General features: G+C 24.5%; 2 protein-coding genes across 3 annotated transcripts; one reads left to right on the forward strand and one right to left on the reverse strand.

The window, feature by feature from the left end:
* The first annotated feature begins 106 nt into the window (after positions 1-106).
* LOC113550416 (oxysterol-binding protein 1) lies at positions 107-16,468 on the forward strand. The gene is made up of 13 exons (XM_026952223.1): positions 107-261; positions 10,229-10,434; positions 10,657-10,898; positions 11,490-11,649; positions 13,353-13,501; positions 13,565-13,696; positions 13,775-13,975; positions 14,039-14,284; positions 14,344-14,491; positions 14,577-14,746; positions 14,809-14,975; positions 15,072-15,301; positions 15,895-16,468. Exons 1-13 carry the CDS (start codon positions 107-109, stop codon positions 16,062-16,064), a joined length of 2,376 nt encoding a protein of 791 aa, XP_026808024.1. The 3' UTR covers positions 16,065-16,468.
* Positions 4,495-8,230, reverse strand: LOC113550417 (alpha-N-acetylgalactosaminidase-like). Of its 2 annotated transcripts, XM_026952224.1 has the most exons (10): positions 7,869-8,230; positions 7,577-7,779; positions 7,333-7,507; positions 6,437-6,611; positions 6,267-6,361; positions 5,841-6,002; positions 5,557-5,754; positions 5,236-5,400; positions 4,840-4,915; positions 4,495-4,727 (listed from the first exon to the last, which is right to left on the reverse strand). In XM_026952224.1, the coding sequence occupies exons 2-10, from the start codon at positions 7,744-7,746 to the stop codon at positions 4,672-4,674; spliced, it is 1,272 nt and encodes a 423-aa protein (XP_026808025.1). In that variant the 5' UTR covers positions 7,747-7,779; positions 7,869-8,230; the 3' UTR covers positions 4,495-4,671. The 2 variants fall into 2 exon arrangements, with proteins under 2 accessions (XP_026808025.1, XP_026808026.1); XM_026952225.1 differs by lacking the exon at positions 7,869-8,230 and having other exon boundaries at positions 7,577-7,853.
* Positions 16,469-18,278: the final 1,810 nt, after the last annotated feature.

The following is an 18,278-nucleotide window of genomic DNA, read 5'->3' on the forward strand; positions in this document are numbered from 1 at the left end:
TTGAACGCATGTAGTTTGTTAGTAGACTAGAGAAATGTCGGGCAACTACGGCTGCTACCACCGTTGTTGTCATCATTATTATTGGTAGTGATCTAGTCTCGTCGCGATGGCCGCAGCAGACGTAAAAAGTTCGACCCCGCCGCCCCCACTGTCGATGGTCGACGAGGACATGAAAGGATGGCTGTTCAAGTGGACAAATTATATTAAAGGATATCAAAAACGGTGGTTCGTCCTGTCCAACGGTGTATTATCCTACTACAGGTAAAATTTATGACTATGTTATGATTGGTGTTGTGAACTTATTGGTACTGTATCTTACCATGATCAGATCCATACTATTTAATATTTATGGTGGTTACATACCTAGACTAATATGTGCTTTTAAATTTTGGCTTTTATATTACAAACTAGATAATTGATATCTGTCTCATATCTTTGGAGTTATTCAGTATTTTGGCCTGTCATTATTTCATTATGGCTTGCAACTTTATCAAAAAAGTCACTATCGACTTACTTCTCTTCGATTAGTTTACAGTTGTATTGTGTTCAGTTACATTCAAACGGCTGTTTGTTTCTATGTAATTATGTACATAACTATTATTTATATTACATATTATAAATTTTAATTTTGATTACCCCTCTTATGTTCTTTAATAGTAATTAAGTCTTCTCAGAAATTTTTACCATTAGCCTTAATTGAAATTATCTAAGTGGATATTTAGTTTAAGGATCTTGAAAAACTACCCAACATGTATCAAAATATTAATTTAAGTAGGTAGGTATACCTACCTTGATCTAGACCTTGGCATATAATATTTGCATTAAACATAAATGGAATAAGTAGTAGAGGTACCTAATATATCAGTTTAAGTTGAATAATTTCAAATATTTTAATAATTTAAAACACTTAAATTTAATGTTTTAATAAATGTTCTAAATATAATTAAAAAATTGCATTGTATTTGTGTATATTATAAAATCTAATTGTAGTTGAAATTATGTATAGCTAAATTACAAATGTTATATTAATTAATTATTGAAAACTAGAGTTATTGTTATAAAACAGATAAATATTATAGTATTGACCTAGTTAGTAGTTACTAATTATTACATTTTTTGTTGTTTGTCAATAAAAAATCCTCTGGGTTTTTTATTAACTAGTTGATAATAAAATTGATTGGTGACATTTTAGAATCAAATATTTTAATAAAATAATTTTACACAAATATACCTATAATAAACAATTGTATTATAAATTTAAAAATTTCATGGGTTCGTCACCTCATTATATAAATATGTTATAAATTATCATTCAAAAATTTGAAAAATCCCTAGTTTTGTTTTATTACAAAGTATGTTACAATATTATTGGATGTAAAATATCACATTCATACTTAATACATTGAATGTTTTACATATATTCTAACTTCCTAGTGGAATATTATACAACTGATAATTATTATACTTAAGTTATAAATTTATACTTTTTATATCAATCAACAAAATAACTACCTATATTTTATGATACAAATTCATGTTTATGATATGTTATATATTATGTACCTACCTATTATGTATAAATTAGTAGTAATAAAACTCCAATTTAACAAATAGTGTTTGTACACTTCATAAAAGTTAAAAAAATGTATGGTAGGTACATGTTATTCAAGAATATTTTTTTTTGACTGGTTGAAAATTTACAGCATTTGGGATGGCTTATTTATGTTTTTTTATGTTAAGTAAAAACAATAATTTAATTTCAATACATTGTTATGAACAAATAATTATTAAATTTTTTAGTACAATTTGAATTGTATGTTATTACAATACATTGCTGTGGTGTTATAGTTTAAATATACATTAGTATCAAATTTTGATAAAAGTTGTTAATTCCTATAAATATTTAAGTAAAAAAATGTTCATCATAAAAATCATTTTAAATCAAAGGACAATATAAAATACGCAATAAATACATTGAAAAAAATACTGTGTGCTTTAAAAAATGTAATTAATATCTTATAATTTTAAGAACTTGAAGTGGTAAATTAAACATTTCTCAAATTAATTTAATATTTAAATAGTTATGGTATTACTCTATGGGAAGAAGCTTGACTAATGAAACAACTATAGACTACACTACAAAGTAGAATATTTAAAAACCGGGGATGTTGTTCTGTTGTATAATTGAGTTTAAGCATACCTTGAGTCCGTTACTGTAAATTGTATTAAACACTTTATCTTTAAATTCAGTGGTATATAATTGCATATGAAAAATGAATCTGAGCGGAAATAGTGTGTCAGCGCCTAATTTAAGGATTCTTTATAACTTCTATTAGTAACTCAGACTGTTGAATTAATTTTTGCCAAAATGATCGTTAATATAGTAATATTATTTAATACATCATATATATTATAAACTTATAAGTAAAGACTAGATTTTGCATGTAATGCATGTTCATATTTTTATAAGCAATTACATGCAGTTAATGGATTTTCATCAATTAGGTATACCTAAATCAGAGCCGTGCCATGGGGGGGGGGCTTAGGGTGCATGCGCCCTGTGCGCATAGTTTAAAGGGGCGCCAAAAAAATTGAAATGCATAATGATAAATAAAATAGGGACAAATATTTTTAATTTTGCCCTGGGCACCAAATCTTAACGGCACGGCTCCGACTTAAATAAATAATATTACAAATTTTTATTTTGCATATTTTGGGCACAGCTGCATATTTTCCATACAAATGCATGTTTTTACATATTACGTTTACATTTAAATGTTTTAATTTAGTTATATAATTTTATACACAATTATTATGTATAAATTTGGTCTATAACACAAAAATTGAAAGTATTTAAAAAAATATAATATTATGTTTCCGTAAATCATTATTACTTATTAGTTGGTAGGTAGATAGGTGTACCTAATTCATTGCAAACTGGTTTTCATATTGTATATTTTTATTTTATGTATTTCGTTTAACATTATCGACTTAATGTCATTTGTCAATACTACAGAACATGGACTGATAGATTGACAAATGTAGTTTGAAGTTTACATTAGGCAATAGTCAACGTATAATAAAAATACGTTCATATTGTATAAAATTGTTTGTGTTAGTTACTTTATAATGCTTAAGTGTCTAAGTTCATAATTACCATCACTTAGATATTCAAAAGTTTTTAAAAAAATAAATAGCAGTACCATAAAAAAATTTGTATACAATTATCTTAGAATATTATGGCCAGAGAAAGGTAACAATGAAAAAGTTTTGTTAATGTTATACGGTGTAGCCTTATATATGGCTAAGACTGCCAACAATTTAAAACATTTTATTCCAATCTTATTCATGTGATTTGTACTGCTCATGGGATTCATTGGGTCGCAGAAAAGATTATAGATATTTTTCATGAAATAAACGATTTAATTTACAAATAAAAGATATTTTTGAAATTGCCTTTATAATATAATTCAATTATATCATTAAATTTTACCTAACAAACCATTACCACCTCAACCTATAATAACACGTGAATATTTTAAAAATTTAATTCAAAACCTACAAGAAGGTGATGCTAAAAGTATTAAAAACTGTAAACAAATTCTAAATCTAATGTAATTAATGATTTAACATATATTAAAACAAATTTTTTATTATTGTTGAAAGTATTAAAAAGCTTGAGACTTCAGGTTAGAACAAGTAACAAATATAATATTAATAACCTTCCTGAAAATGAAAAAAGCGTATTAATTACAAAAAAATGTTCTGAAAAATAAAGTGTTAATAATTTTAAAAGGAATTTATAAAATACACCAAGGTGAGAATGTTGACTTGAAGAGTTTTTTCATTAAACATTTTCCTCCGGAAATGTTGTCGAGTTTTAAAGATGCACTCATAACAATCATTGATATGGAATAAAGTTGTTTTGCATACAAACACATTGTCACAAACCAATAAACCGTCGTCATAATTTAACTAAGATCAATATGGAACTTATTATTTTTCCAATAATAAATAAATTATCTATTTTTTCATCACAATCATAAAATATATATGTTATTTATAAATATGTATAATATTGTAGTTTATTTTTTAATATTGCATATTTTAAAATTTTAAATGCATATAAATAACATTTATATATATTTTTATATATATAATTCTTTATTTATAAGCGAATACCGATTTTAAGTAGAATTTTATGAATAGCTTAGTGGTATAAATATTATTAAATGGTTTAAAACAGCCAAATAGGTAGGCCATTTTGATGGAAAATCAAACAAGGTAGTTAATATAGTAAGTGAGTTGTACCTAAAATTAAAAACCATAAATATATAATATGAAGACAGTCATTTGAGTAAATTACTTAATAATTTGTTATTCAAAAATTTATTTGTTGAGGGTCAAATTAAAATTTTAGCTATTTTATGGTAAAATTTTAAGTTCAAATATATATAATAAAGTACAAGAATAAAAAAAAAATAACCCTTTTTTTGTTCAAATATATTTATTCATCATTTTACCAATTTATAGATTTTCTTACCTACTAATAGGTATTAATATTTATCAATATCATTTATTATTTTACTACAATTTTTAACTTATATCTATGATGTACACTGTTCCAGTACAGGTATTCATACATCTGTTATGAAGAAGTCATCAAATATATCAACCATGTATGTACTCATATTTTAAAATAATATTAGCTCTTAACAAGACCACACCTGAAAAATTAATGTTATTAACAGTTATAGAAACAATAATTTATATTTAATTTGAATGTTTAAAATATTTGTTCAAAATAATAATGTAATATTAGTAGTAATGTTTATTTACCTGATGGGTTAATTATAACTTTAAGCAGTGAATCTGGTTTTAAAATTTCTTTTGTTGTAATACCGTCAAATAAATTCTTGTGGTGAGTAGGTAGGTACATAAAACAATTAAGAAATATATATTATTAGGTAGGTAATTAACTTTTAGATTATAATTTTTTGCATATAAATACTTCTGAAATATTTCAAATATTTCTTTTGCTTCTGTGAACATAATTTTATAACTGTAAATAGGGGTTAAAATGTTTAGTTAACACTATCAAAAAAGAAAACTTCGATTTTGAACCCATAGTAATAAAATAATAGAGGGTCTTATGAATCATTACCTATTGTATATTATGTATGTACTCTGGTACGTATCTATGCATTATTGTATTATTTAAAACATTATACCTACTTTTATTTTGTATCCAATTGGGTTATATAATCCTAAATGATTTAATGTAATATTGTATAAAAATGGTGTTCCTATTGTTCGACGATTAACAAAAGCAATTGCATATGAATAGTATTCTTTATTTTTTGGTTCAATTGGTTTTGACCATATCTCAATTCCTTGGTCCTAAAAAACATTATTTTTAAATAATATAATAATATGTAGTTTTCTTGTATACAATTAATTATAAAAACTATTTCAAGTGTTGACTGTATTCTTAATTTAATGATTTTCATATTTTATATATTTCAACATTTATAAATATGAACAATTATATGCAACCTTATAGATTCTTTTGCCTTGTATGCCAAGTTTATCTTGATTTATACCAATTACTTCAGTATTTTGTAATATTTTCTTGAAGTTTGGTTGAACAGTAGATAATTTGTTTGACATAAATAAAGGGGCAGCTAAAATAGCCCATAGAGCCATTTGTGTTTGGCTTTGTTCATGACTCAATGCAAAATTTCCAATCAATAACTTAAAAGAAAAATAATTTTGTATTAATATTTTTTATTGATTGAGAATTTTAGATAAAACAGTTTATAATTATTTTAAAATCTTACCATATCTGGGTCGTTCCAATGTCCTGGACCTGCATATTGTGCCCAAATATCTTGTTTTACCGCAAAGTTATCAACCACATCAAATAAAGAAGCATACGATTCTTGTATATCCCAATAGTTTCTCCATAAATTACATGATTGAGATACAAGTGTATAATTTACCTTTTTTTGACAGCATATTATAGTAGGTAATTAATTTAAAATCAAGTTCCGAGCCACATTATCTGTTTTATCTAGTTCATATTGTGGTATTTTCTGGTTAATGGTTCAACCAAATATTGTATACAAGACTGTGATAATCTACATTCATATAAATGTGTTTTGTTCTTAATTAACTAACTCATCTGCTTTTACTCATTTATTGGTACATCTAGTAAAAACAGATGTGGCTTGGCATTTTTATCTTAAAATTATTTTAATATATACCTGCATTCCTTTACCTTCTTGATAAAATGGCCAACAACAAGAGTAAATCATTGGTCTTCCGGTTTCATTTAAATATTTTCCAAACTGTGGAAAATCTATTAAAGTTGTTGTGTAAGTTGAATTTGTTTTTCATGTAAATATTTAAATTATTATATGAAATATAAAATTACTTATGTCCATGTTTCGTTCATCTGTGTAGCATCCATCTAATTTCACATAATCAACTCCCCATTCCGCAAATGTCTGAGCATCAATTTGTTCGTAACCTTTTATACCAGCATATCCTTCACAAGATTTTGTTCCAACACTTTCATAAATTCCAAATTTTAACCCTTTTGAGTGGACCTAAAAATATTAAAATTTTATGTGTGGAAGAAATATATATATTTTGTTAAATTGCATAATTTTAATTTTAAATTAACTTATTCATTTGTAATAATTTATAGTAATGATTCAATTAAATTATATTTTTTCTTAAATCATGTGTGATTAATTTTTTTTCTTAAAGATTGAATTGGTACTTACTTTAAATATTTACTTATTAATAATTAATTTTTTCAATGTATCAAAAATATTTTGGTTCTATTATAACAGGGGTCACTATCTGGTAAACCGTGAACACTTTTTTTAAAAACCCTTGGAGTAAATTTTAAAATTTTTATATTATAAATAAATAAAAATTATAAGTGTATCATATAAAATTAATATTATGAAAAAAATAATTAAATTAATCTGTATTGAACAAATGCATAAATAAATCAATATAAATACTAATTTAAAAAAAAAAATGTATTTATTTACGAGTGTAAATTACTAAAACTGTTAGGGACAGCGGCTAGTATGATAAGTTTCAAAACGGACCTCCATAAAAATTAGTTGGTGACCCCTGTATTATAATTTATATAGATACATAATATATATTAAAGTATTCTATATTTTATTTAATTAATTATAAATGAACTGAAACACACTATGTGGTTACAAAAAATACTTAATCTAACAATATTATAAAATTCTGCTTTTAAAGTTTCTTATAATAACAAACAATAACAGTTTATTGACTTACATAATCAGCTAAAGCTTTAATTCCATGTGGAAATCGTTTTTCATCAGCTTGTAATTTTCCATCTGCTGTTCGATTGTGCGTCATCCAACAATCATCAATTACAACATATTTGTATCCGACTTTATCATAGCCTTCACTTACTAATAAATCAGCAGTAGTCATAAACAATTGTTCACTATACAAGAAATGATTTTCATGATGACTATATGTATGGCATTTAACTTTAAATATATTTTAATGTTACCTAACACATTCGTCTGGAAAAGTTTCACAATCAATAGTACACCTGAATCGTTGCCAAGCAAGCCAACCCATTGGTGGTGTTAAAGCTAATCCATTATTAAGTGCTGATGTAATTTTGCAGGCAACTAGTACACACAACCATGTTCTAGATTTAATTATATAAGACAGCATTTTTGATCATATAATTGCAAGTATTTAATTTGTCTAATATTAAAAAAATTAAAAATTAATTATTAAATAAGTTTAATATTTTTCTTAGAAAACTTGTTATTGTTGTATGCAAAGAACCTTACTTTTAACTGATGGTGTTATCAGATAACCTTATGAATACACAGATAATAATGATTCATATTTTATGTTAATTGCTGAGTGTTGTTAAAGAATATTAGCTTTGAACGTTCAAACAAAATTAATGAAGTAATGAATAACCTCTTCATTAACAATTAACATTACTTCACCTGCTTTATAAATTTTCAGTCAGATAATTTTAAATATGTTGCCATCAATGTTAATTGTATAGGTGTAAAACCTAATGACTTATTCATAGTTGTTATTTTGTACCAACATTTTAAAGCATATGAACAAATTAGAAAAATAATTAGTTAAACAATTTTATGAAAATTGTACTTCTAGAAGATTAACTCGGCTTACATTTTCATGCTTATAGTTTGATTTACTTTTTTTTACTAGTTGATATTTATACGAATTGTAAATGTAACGTAATACGTTAAACGCCGACGTCGAATTGACGTGCACATGCCTGTCGCTACCCGTCGATCGACATGCGGGCGCTGGTAGCCGCGCGTATAATCAGTATAATTCCCGCGTTTCAACCACGGATAACCTAACCTAAAATATAAACCATGAAAAATCGAAACCAACTTTTCCACGTAATAAACAATACGTTATTGAATAGTCGACAATAATTACAAATGTGTACGACTATAGCCACCTTCTCAAAGTCCCAATATTGGACAATTCACCGCATGTCGACGACGTGCTGATATCGGCCAGTAGCGCCCGTTTTACTATGTCAACTACGTATTGTCACCGGCGTTTAACGTGTTAATTGCGGGGTGGGGGAATGTCTTATTTCATGTAGAAAATATACATTAAACCTGTGTTCATTTAGTTAATATTTATTATGTATATCTTACATATATTATATTAAAATATAATGAACAATATTATTGAATCTCGTAAAAATTTTATTTTAACAGCCTAAGTTGTTACTATATTCTAAAATCAGCCTCTCTTATTCATGTTTTACTTTAAATATGCTTATAATGTTATATTGTAAATATTTTGTACATTTATGATATTATTAGTTTCTACATTTTAAGTTTATATTGCTGTTCTGAATCATTGGTGGCCTCGTCACCCCTTGACAGTTATATTGTATTTATAAGGACTAACATCAAATCTTAAATATTGTGCTTACATATTTATATATATAATATATAATATGAACAATTCCCCCTCCCCCAAAAAACCTAGATCTGTCACTGTCAATCATTTCATGTGAATTAAACTGTTTTAACAACGTATTAGTTTTTATTTTATATGACCTTGAAAGTTATATTCTTATAGTAAAAATATTTTTGTTGTTTTCTCAATAAAAATATTGGAATTTGTATTAGATTGGTCTAATGAGATTTTAACTTAATTTTATGTGTAAGATGTATAAATAGCAATTTAATCTTAATAATTTCTGTAAGTGGATGTAATTAAATTGTACATAATATGTTATTATTTGGTACCTATATTGACTATGGAAAATTTTAAGCTATACATTTTAATTGAAAGCTAAATCTTTAGAGTACTCCTAAGTTCACTGAATAAAATTAAATTGGCTCATTTTTATTATGTATTTGATAGTATAGTTCAGTGGTTCCCAATTGGTAGTCCGTGGACCCCCGAGGATCCTCGTGTTGATGTTAGGGGGTCCGTGGTTGTGTAGATATATCTTTAGTCGTGTGTTGTACTGAAGTGACATTTTTATTTTATTTTAGTAGAATTATTAAATTCATCGTGGTTTGAAATTCTAGGTATTTTGAAAAGTTTTGAACTATCTCTATTGAACTTGATTATCGCGAAAAAGGTCGATAATAAATTTATTATAAATACTTATAATTTTCATAATTAAACAAAATTGAAAAATAAGTACTTAAAATATTAAGAAATAAGGGGTCCTCGGACCAATTTAAGTTTTAGGTAGAGATCCGTGACATCATATTAAAACCACTAGTATAGTTAAAACTTTATACGTTATTGAAAAAAAAAATCAACAAATATTATTTTTGTATAATAATAAAATTATTTGTTATTTTATAAAGAGGATTAATATATAAGTTATTTGAATATTTTATAGGTATGTGTAAAAATTTGATTGTGTATTTATGTTTTATTTTTCATTGAAATCTTAAAATTAATGTTATTATGTATTTTAAAATAATATTGAATATTAATGTCGTTTAAATTATTTGTGCGAGTCCATTGTTCATAAATATGTGTTCTTTTAGTGCTGTAATATTGATACATAGTATTACACATTAGTATTTAATTTGTCTTATCTTAGAATAAGAAACTGTTAACACTTATAAAACTATATAGGCATATTATATTTTTTTAATAATTAGTTTTCCTATTTTAGGACTCAAGCTGAAATATCACAGTTATGTCGTGGTACGATTAGTTTGAATGGGGCTACAATACACACAGAGGATTCGTGCACAATCGTTATATCAAATGGCGGTACTCAAACTTTTCACCTCCGCGCCACCAGTGAAGTTGAACGGCAAAGATGGGTAACTGAATTGGAGTTGGCTAAAGCTCGAGAAGTTGGACATACTAATACTGGTAAATGTAGTAAAAATATATCTTAATTGTTCTATTTTTTCCTCATATTTTTTATACAATTTGATGGCTTAACTATTTAATAATAGTTAAACTAACTACTATGTAGAATGATTAACTTAATAATTTTCCATTTTCTTACAATTTGTTATCTGTGGTATAATAATATATTTGAATTATTTATAATATATATAAATGTAATGTATATTGTATAATTACTTTTAGATAGAGGCAAGGAAAAAGAATTGAGTGCAAACTTAGAAGTTTCATCTGTAGTGTCTTCATTAAATACAAAATTATCTGAATTGCGATCACAAAGCGAGATTATATCTAAACATAGCAAAGCTCTTCAACGGTGCTTAACTGAACTAGAAACTATAGACATACCTCCTGATGTCTCCACAAAAATAAAAGCATGGATGGAGCGTGCAAATTTGATACGTATTGCGTCAGTTGGTATGGTAACTGTGAGTATGCAAGTACAATTATTAGTTCATAGTTGTACACGATAAATGTATTTAAGTAAAATAAAAAAAAACATCTTATGTATGTTATATTGGTGTCATAGAGGAAGATATTTTATCATATTAGATTTGAAATTTACATATATGTCTTATAATTTTAAATAAAGTTTATATTTTAGATTTTGTGTTACCAACTCCATTTGAGATAGATTTCTGATATTAAAATAAAAATTAAAATCGGTTTTTTTAAAACCTGGTGTTGCGTTAATATTCCATATCCCTTTTTTGCTGGTTTTCCAGTTAAAAAATAAGTGTTTATAATTTTTAACTTTTAATCCCCTTTCCAAAATACTTCCTAGATAAAATTTGCTACAAAACTATTCTTAAAGTTGAATATTGAAGTAAATTTTGTGGAATGATATTGTATAAATTAAATATTATAAAAATTAAAAGTAATTAAAATTTTTTGATAAATTATCATGTATGTAAACTATGATTCATCTAAAGTAATTATATTTTATTTGATAATACTTACAATTATTGCTAAAAAGGTTTTGGTTTATTAACCAGTGTAAAAATATATATGTATTTCAGAATTGTTCAGAGTATTTAGATTTGGCTCAAAGTCAGGGTAATAAATGGCAAAAGATGTTGTACAATGAACGGCGGCAGCGTATACAGTTGGTAGAAATGGTAGATCAAATTGCTAGGGAACAGACTGTATTGGAGCATGTAGCTAATAACGACAAACAAGGTAAGTAATTAAATATTAAAAATAATATGTACTAGTATAAACAAAGATATTTTATAGTATATTTATATATACAGAATACAGATAGATGTGATTATGTTTGATTATGGCAAAATTAAAATTAAATAATCTTTTAAACCATTTATATGATAATGTAAACTAATATTATCTTAATTTTATAAATTAATAACATTATTAACTTGCATAAGTTCATTGAAGACCCAATAAAAGTTAGTGAATTTACTATTTTATTTGCACATTTGTATATTTTATCATACAAATATAGATTAAATTAAAATGCGAGTTATTATTTTAATATCAATTTAGTTATTAAAAAATGATACAGATTATAATGATTATGTATTAATAGATTATATTAAAATATATAGAATGGCCACTGAATAATTATTCAAAAATAAAATAAAATTTTATCAATTTTATTTTGTTTTATTTTATCATTTATTCAATTTTTTTTTTTTATAGCAATAATCACAATCATCTATTAATAAAATATTATCTGTTTAAAACTGTATAGTTGACATTATCAGACATACAATATAATTGAATGTTTGAAAGTTCAACATCAACTTTTATATACAAATAGAAAAATAATTGGCAGTTGATAATTTATGAAAATCTTGTGGTATAATCAATTATTATATTATTATTATTATTATTACAATAATGTTTATATCATTATTATTTTTTATTCTCAAAGTTAGGTATTAAAAATTATTCTCAACTTAAACTCTAGATTAAATTATTGTTATCTTCTATGAAAATATTAAAGATTTTATATCAATTTTCAGATTAATTTTAAATAAGTGAGAAATACTTATTAGTCATTTATTATAGTATAATAAAAATTGACAAAAAAAAAAAATAGTTGGAATTATGGAAATCATAAATCATAAATATTATGTTTTACAAATAAGATTTTATGATTTATGATAATTACTAATTATGTTATCATTGAAACAAGTAAAAAAAATAAATATATTCTGTATCTATAACTTATATAAATATTAAATATCTATATTCAATTAATATCTACTAGGTAATATTAAAGATTAAATTACTTATGTTTATACGTGTTTTCAGTTTTATTTTCTTGGGTGTAACAAAAAGACATACATTTTACTAAGTTCATTAATTATTCTTGCTTTGAATATTTTTTATCAATTAAATTCTATGTCAAAGCTATAACAGTATTTTATTTGTTTATAATAATGATTCAAAGGTTATATTTACATACTATGATTTATTGTTTATACTTTATAATAAGATAACCTTATTAGTATGAAAGATATAATATATTAACTGTAGATACCATAATATGTTTGTATTTTAATTTTAAAGATTTATATAATATATGTTTACATACAATTTTTATATTAATATGTATTAAGTGTATGTTAGCTTTATTGTTACTATATATATATATTTTTAAATTTGATAAATATACTTGATTTTTCATTTGCTGTTTAACTATTTTTAATTTATATAATTTTTATAATAAGTATATTGATTAGATTAGCGTTAATCATATATTTTTTTTATTTATATACTCAAATAAAACAATAAAATACAGAGATGTGTTATTATAATATTTACTATGTAGTATTATTATTTATTATTGTTATTATTTTCTCACTTAACATATAACATCTAAATATTGTATTCATGTAAATGCTCATATTTTTAAGGTGATTCTACCGATGAAGATGATGCTTCAGACAGTTGTGAATTTTTTGATGCTCAAGGTGGTGATTCTTTTGATGTTACCACAAATAATTATCTAGTTAACTGTCAGTCTCAAAATATTATCCAACATAAATCTCTTTCGAGTTCACAGGTATTACTAAAGAATTAATTTTAAATGATTTTTACTTAACTAAATATTAAAATATTATTTAAGGTTCTTGGAAAATTAGTTAATGAAGAACTAGATTGCAGTGGTGGATCTAGTAGTGATATTGACGATCCCGCTGAGTCCTCTGCTATATTAACAGCTGCGATTTGTTCATCAACTGGCTTAAATACCGACCGTGTATGTGTATATGCACTATATTATCAATCTTATTATGCAAATCTAAAAATATATTATTGTAATTATTATTTATTTTAGGATGAAAATAATAAATCTTCTAGAATGTTTCCTCAACTTTCTGAACATGCAAAAAAAATACTAGAGGATGTTATTAAACATCCTTTAAAACAAAAAGACCAACGAAGGTGTAGAGTCACTGACAAGCCAAATCACCCATTACATATTTGGAGTATTTTGAAAAATTGTATTGGAAAAGATTTGTCTAAAATACCAATGCCGGTATTATTTAATTTATTCCTTTGATTAATTTTTTAGTGTTACTTATGGTATTTACTGTTATAGGTAAACTTTTCTGAACCATTGTCAATGTTACAAAGAATCACTGAGGATTTTGAATATTCAAATATTTTAGATACAGCAGCTCAATGTAAAGATTCATTTGAGCAGATGGCCTATGTTGCTGCATTTACAATTTCATCTTATTCAACAACTGTAAATCGGACAAGTAAACCTTTTAATCCATTGTTGGGTGAAACATATGAATGTGATAGAATGTCAGACCTTGGTTGGAAAGCATTTAATGAACAAGTAAAAATAGTATTATAAATTAATTATATACAATTGTTTAATTTAAAATTCTAATGTAGGTTTCACATCATCCTCCAATTTCGGCCCAGTATTGTTCAGGTAAAGAATGGTCTTGTTGGCAAGAATTTTCAATGTCCTCAAAATTTCGGGGTAAATACTTACAAGCAATTCCCAATGGTATTGCTCATCTTGAATTTTCAGCATCTGGTTAGTTGTGAATCTTAAATTTATTTAAAATTGAATGCAAGTTATTTATAAATTTAAATTTTTAATGAGTGTTCTTTATTTACAGGAAATCATTATACTTGGACCAAAGTTACAACTACTGTTCATAATATAATTGTTGGTAAACTGTGGGTTGATCAAACAGGTGATATGACAATAACAAATCATAAAGATGGTTCTAAATGCCGCTTAAGTTATATACCCTACAGTTATTTCACTAGGGATCAGCAGAGAAAAGTGTGTTAAAAATGTTGCAAATCTATATGTATTTTATAATTTATTTAAATTTTTGAATTTAGGTAAAAGGATATGTTATGGATAAAGATAATGAAATTAAATGGGTTATAAATGGTACTTGGGACAATAAAGTTGAAATAGCTCCTGTTACCAAATTTGAAGGCCCTATTGAAAGTCCTACATGTCAAACAGGAAGTTATATAACAGCCTGGCAAAGACAAGCACCTCCGTAAGTTTTGTAGAAATCAAAAACATATTTAGTACATAGAAACGGTAAACAGTATAATCTTGTATTTTTGTTTTATTATTATTGACATATATGAAGAGCTGACAATGAAAAATACTACTATTTCACTGTGTTAGCAAGCCAGTTGAATGAACTTGAAGAAGGTGTAGCACCAACAGATTCAAGATTACGGCCAGATCAACGTTTGATGGAGTTTGGTCTTTGGGATGAAGCTAATATTGAAAAACTGAGGTTAGAAGAAATTCAGAGAGTCCGAAATCGCAAAGTAAACACAGGATTAGCAGATTCCAATCAAACCAATGAAAATGGTACAATATTTAATTGCTATAATAAATATTATTTAAAAATATTTTTAAAGTATTAGATGCTTGATTAAATTAGTAGTAAATAATATTTTAAGAGGACGCCACATCACTCTTAATTTATTGCATGAAAATAGTTATGTGTAGGACAAACTTACAGAGGCAGTATTCACAGTAGCATTTTCAATTTTTTGCTATATATGATGGATTAAGTTTTTAAAATTTTAAAATTTATTTATTTCAAGTTATTGAGAATTGATAAAGGAAATAAAAACACCATTACACAAAATAAAGTTATTTTCTATGTAGTGTGAAAATTTGGTAAATCTATTATAAATGATACACTTATAACTTAAAAGTTTGTACCATGTTAAATTATTGTTATGTAACTGTCATTGTTGGCACTGAAAAATTACTTAAAATATTTTAAAGTATTATTTAAATATATTTAAGATTTTAATTCTTCTCAACATTTCATTAAAATAGTCTTTATTAATAAACCCCTTTAAATTTAAATTAAATTTAATAAAGGCTTAAATAGTGAATGCATGGCATTCTCTTTAAATGGATCAGTAGATGATTTTTATATTATTTTATAGAAGAAGAAGATGATGATACAATCCAAGAAAATGATAACAGTACTATCAAACCAGTATGGTTTAAACGAGATGTTTGCAAATGGACAAAAAAGCCTTGTTTTACTTTTACACATGAATATTGGGAGTGCAAACAAAAAGGAGATTGGAGCAGATGTCCATCTTTATTTTAAATACATGTGATAATTTGTTTATTGTATTAAGCTTAAGCAACATTGTATATGGCCATATTATGTTGAAACCTTAGATTAAATGTGAACAGAAGTATCTCAGAATTGAAGTATACTACCAAAAACTCCAAAATGCACGGTAGGTCTTTTCATGTTAATATTATCTCTAACTATTTTATGACTAGTAACTTTGAGTATTTTTTCCACAATTTAAACTCTAAATCTATTGCACTGCGTAAATCTTGTAGACAAAATTAGCCTGAAGATAATATTTTAGATAATTTGTAAATTTACAAATTATAGTTTTATACTTTGTTTTTACATATATGTTTCATCTTATATATGCTTTGTTACCTAAATTATTTATAACATAGTTGTCCTTGTATTATTTTTTTAATATATTTATTGTCAATTTACTTTCAATTATTTATATTTGTTTTATTAAATCATGGTATACTTTAATGATCATTAATTTTAAATTATTTCTTTTAATGATATGGTAATATTGAAATTATTAACATGACAAGTCTGTGTAAAAATATTAAAAATTTTAATATGTATGTTTATTAAAAATATTATGTTTAATGTGTTTTGTAAAAATATTAATTGAAAACTTCTTGTACATTAATTGGTGTTAGATGTATTCTTAAAAATAAGTTTCAACTCAATTAAAAAAAAAAAAATGATATTAATTATTTTGAAAAGTGATAACAAATAATAATTATTATTTTTTGTAACTCAATCAGTTTTTAATAATTATTATATCTATTAATGTTTCTATACATTTGTTTTGAAGTTATTGTTTACACTAACATAAACAAACAAACAAATATATAAGTTCTAAGAAGTTAAATAGATAATGTTTAAAATGGTTTTTATAAAAAAAAATTTTAATGTGACAATAAATTGTCTTATTATTCACCAACAAGGACGTTATGTATGTGAATCACTGTTTAGCTTTAAATTATATAATTGATATCTATGAGTGGCAAAATAATCAACCATAGATTTTAGGTATTCTGTTTATAAGCATAAAAAATAATAATAAAAATAACTGGAAAAAAAAAATTATATTATTAGCCAAGTATTTTTAATTTATAGCATTCCATTGATATATTTTTATTTTTGTTTAAATCTATTCAAAATTTTATTTTGTTAAAAAATTCTCTTATGTATATTATTTAATTTTATCTTGTTAGATGTACAAGAAAACAGGTGCTTATGCAATGGCTCCAATTTTCATTTTCATACTTTTAATTTATTTATATTCTCGTTATAAAAATAAATTATTCAGATATTGTTTGTTATACTAGTATTGGCATATGTAAAACATAGGTCTATGATATACATATATTTATTTTTGTTTTTGTTTTGTTTTGTTGAAATGTTCACACAACTTGTACGACTAACTAGAATTTATGATTGTTTATGTTAATTTTAAATTTTAAATTTGACATGTGACAGTTTACTATATTTATTTTAATTATTTATAATCATTTAATATTTTTGAAAATATGTAACAATTCTTTATCAAGTATTTATTTTTATTTTTTGTATTTTATGTTGTCTTAATAATTACCTATTTGTGAAACAACTCTAATCTTAAAAGCTTCGTTCATTTTTCATATTATTACCTTTAAACTTTTATAAATCGTAATTATATACACTATAAATAGTGAATTCTATATTTTTATTTATAGTTTAAAGTTTTTAAACTATACATTTCAAAGTGAATCGAAAAAAGTTCTAAAGGAAATTATTATGATATAAATATATATATATTCTAGTGAGCCGTACAACTTGATATATACCTAATTTATTTTGTATTAAATTAGTCATTCTATGTTACCATATAATAATGTTCTTATAACACTGTGTTTACAGATATAATAGTCAACAGTTTTATTTTATTTTATTTAACTTAAGGGCTGTGAAAAAAAATCAAGAATAAATGCTATAAGCATAGGTTATCAGTATTATAAAAAACTGTCAATGTATTATTTAATATATATTATATTTTTATGTTTATGTATCTGCATTGTCAACATAAAAATGTAAATTTTACTATTATACAATTTTATTGTATGGATCAACAGAAATACATTTTTTATAGTTCAAAAGAGATTAGTATCTAAACAAAAACGGGTGTGGGTAAACCATTTCGTTTTATAATACAGTTTTATTTTAAAGTTATTAATATTAATTTAAGAATATAAT

This window comes from Rhopalosiphum maidis, chromosome 1 (genome assembly GCF_003676215.2).
Source record: "Rhopalosiphum maidis isolate BTI-1 chromosome 1, ASM367621v3, whole genome shotgun sequence".
Lineage (NCBI taxonomy): Eukaryota > Metazoa > Arthropoda > Insecta > Hemiptera > Aphididae > Rhopalosiphum > Rhopalosiphum maidis.

Coding starts and splice junctions, on each gene's coding strand:
- LOC113550416 (XM_026952223.1), top strand. CDS start 107: ATGGCCGCAGCAGACGTAAAAAGTTCGACCCCGCCGCCCCCACTGTCG. Junction 13,697..13,774: donor CTGGCTTAAATACCGACCGT/GTATGTGTATAT, acceptor TATTTATTTTAG/GATGAAAATAATAAATCTTC. Junction 14,976..15,071: donor TGGCAAAGACAAGCACCTCC/GTAAGTTTTGTA, acceptor ACATATATGAAG/AGCTGACAATGAAAAATACT.
- LOC113550417 (XM_026952224.1), bottom strand. CDS start 7,746: ATGCTGTCTTATATAATTAAATCTAGAACATGGTTGTGTGTACTAGTT. Junction 6,612..7,332: donor TTAAAGCTTTAGCTGATTAT/GTAAGTCAATAA, acceptor TAATATTTTTAG/GTCCACTCAAAAGGGTTAAA. Junction 6,362..6,436: donor TGAACGAAACATGGACATAA/GTAATTTTATAT, acceptor CAACTTTAATAG/ATTTTCCACAGTTTGGAAAA.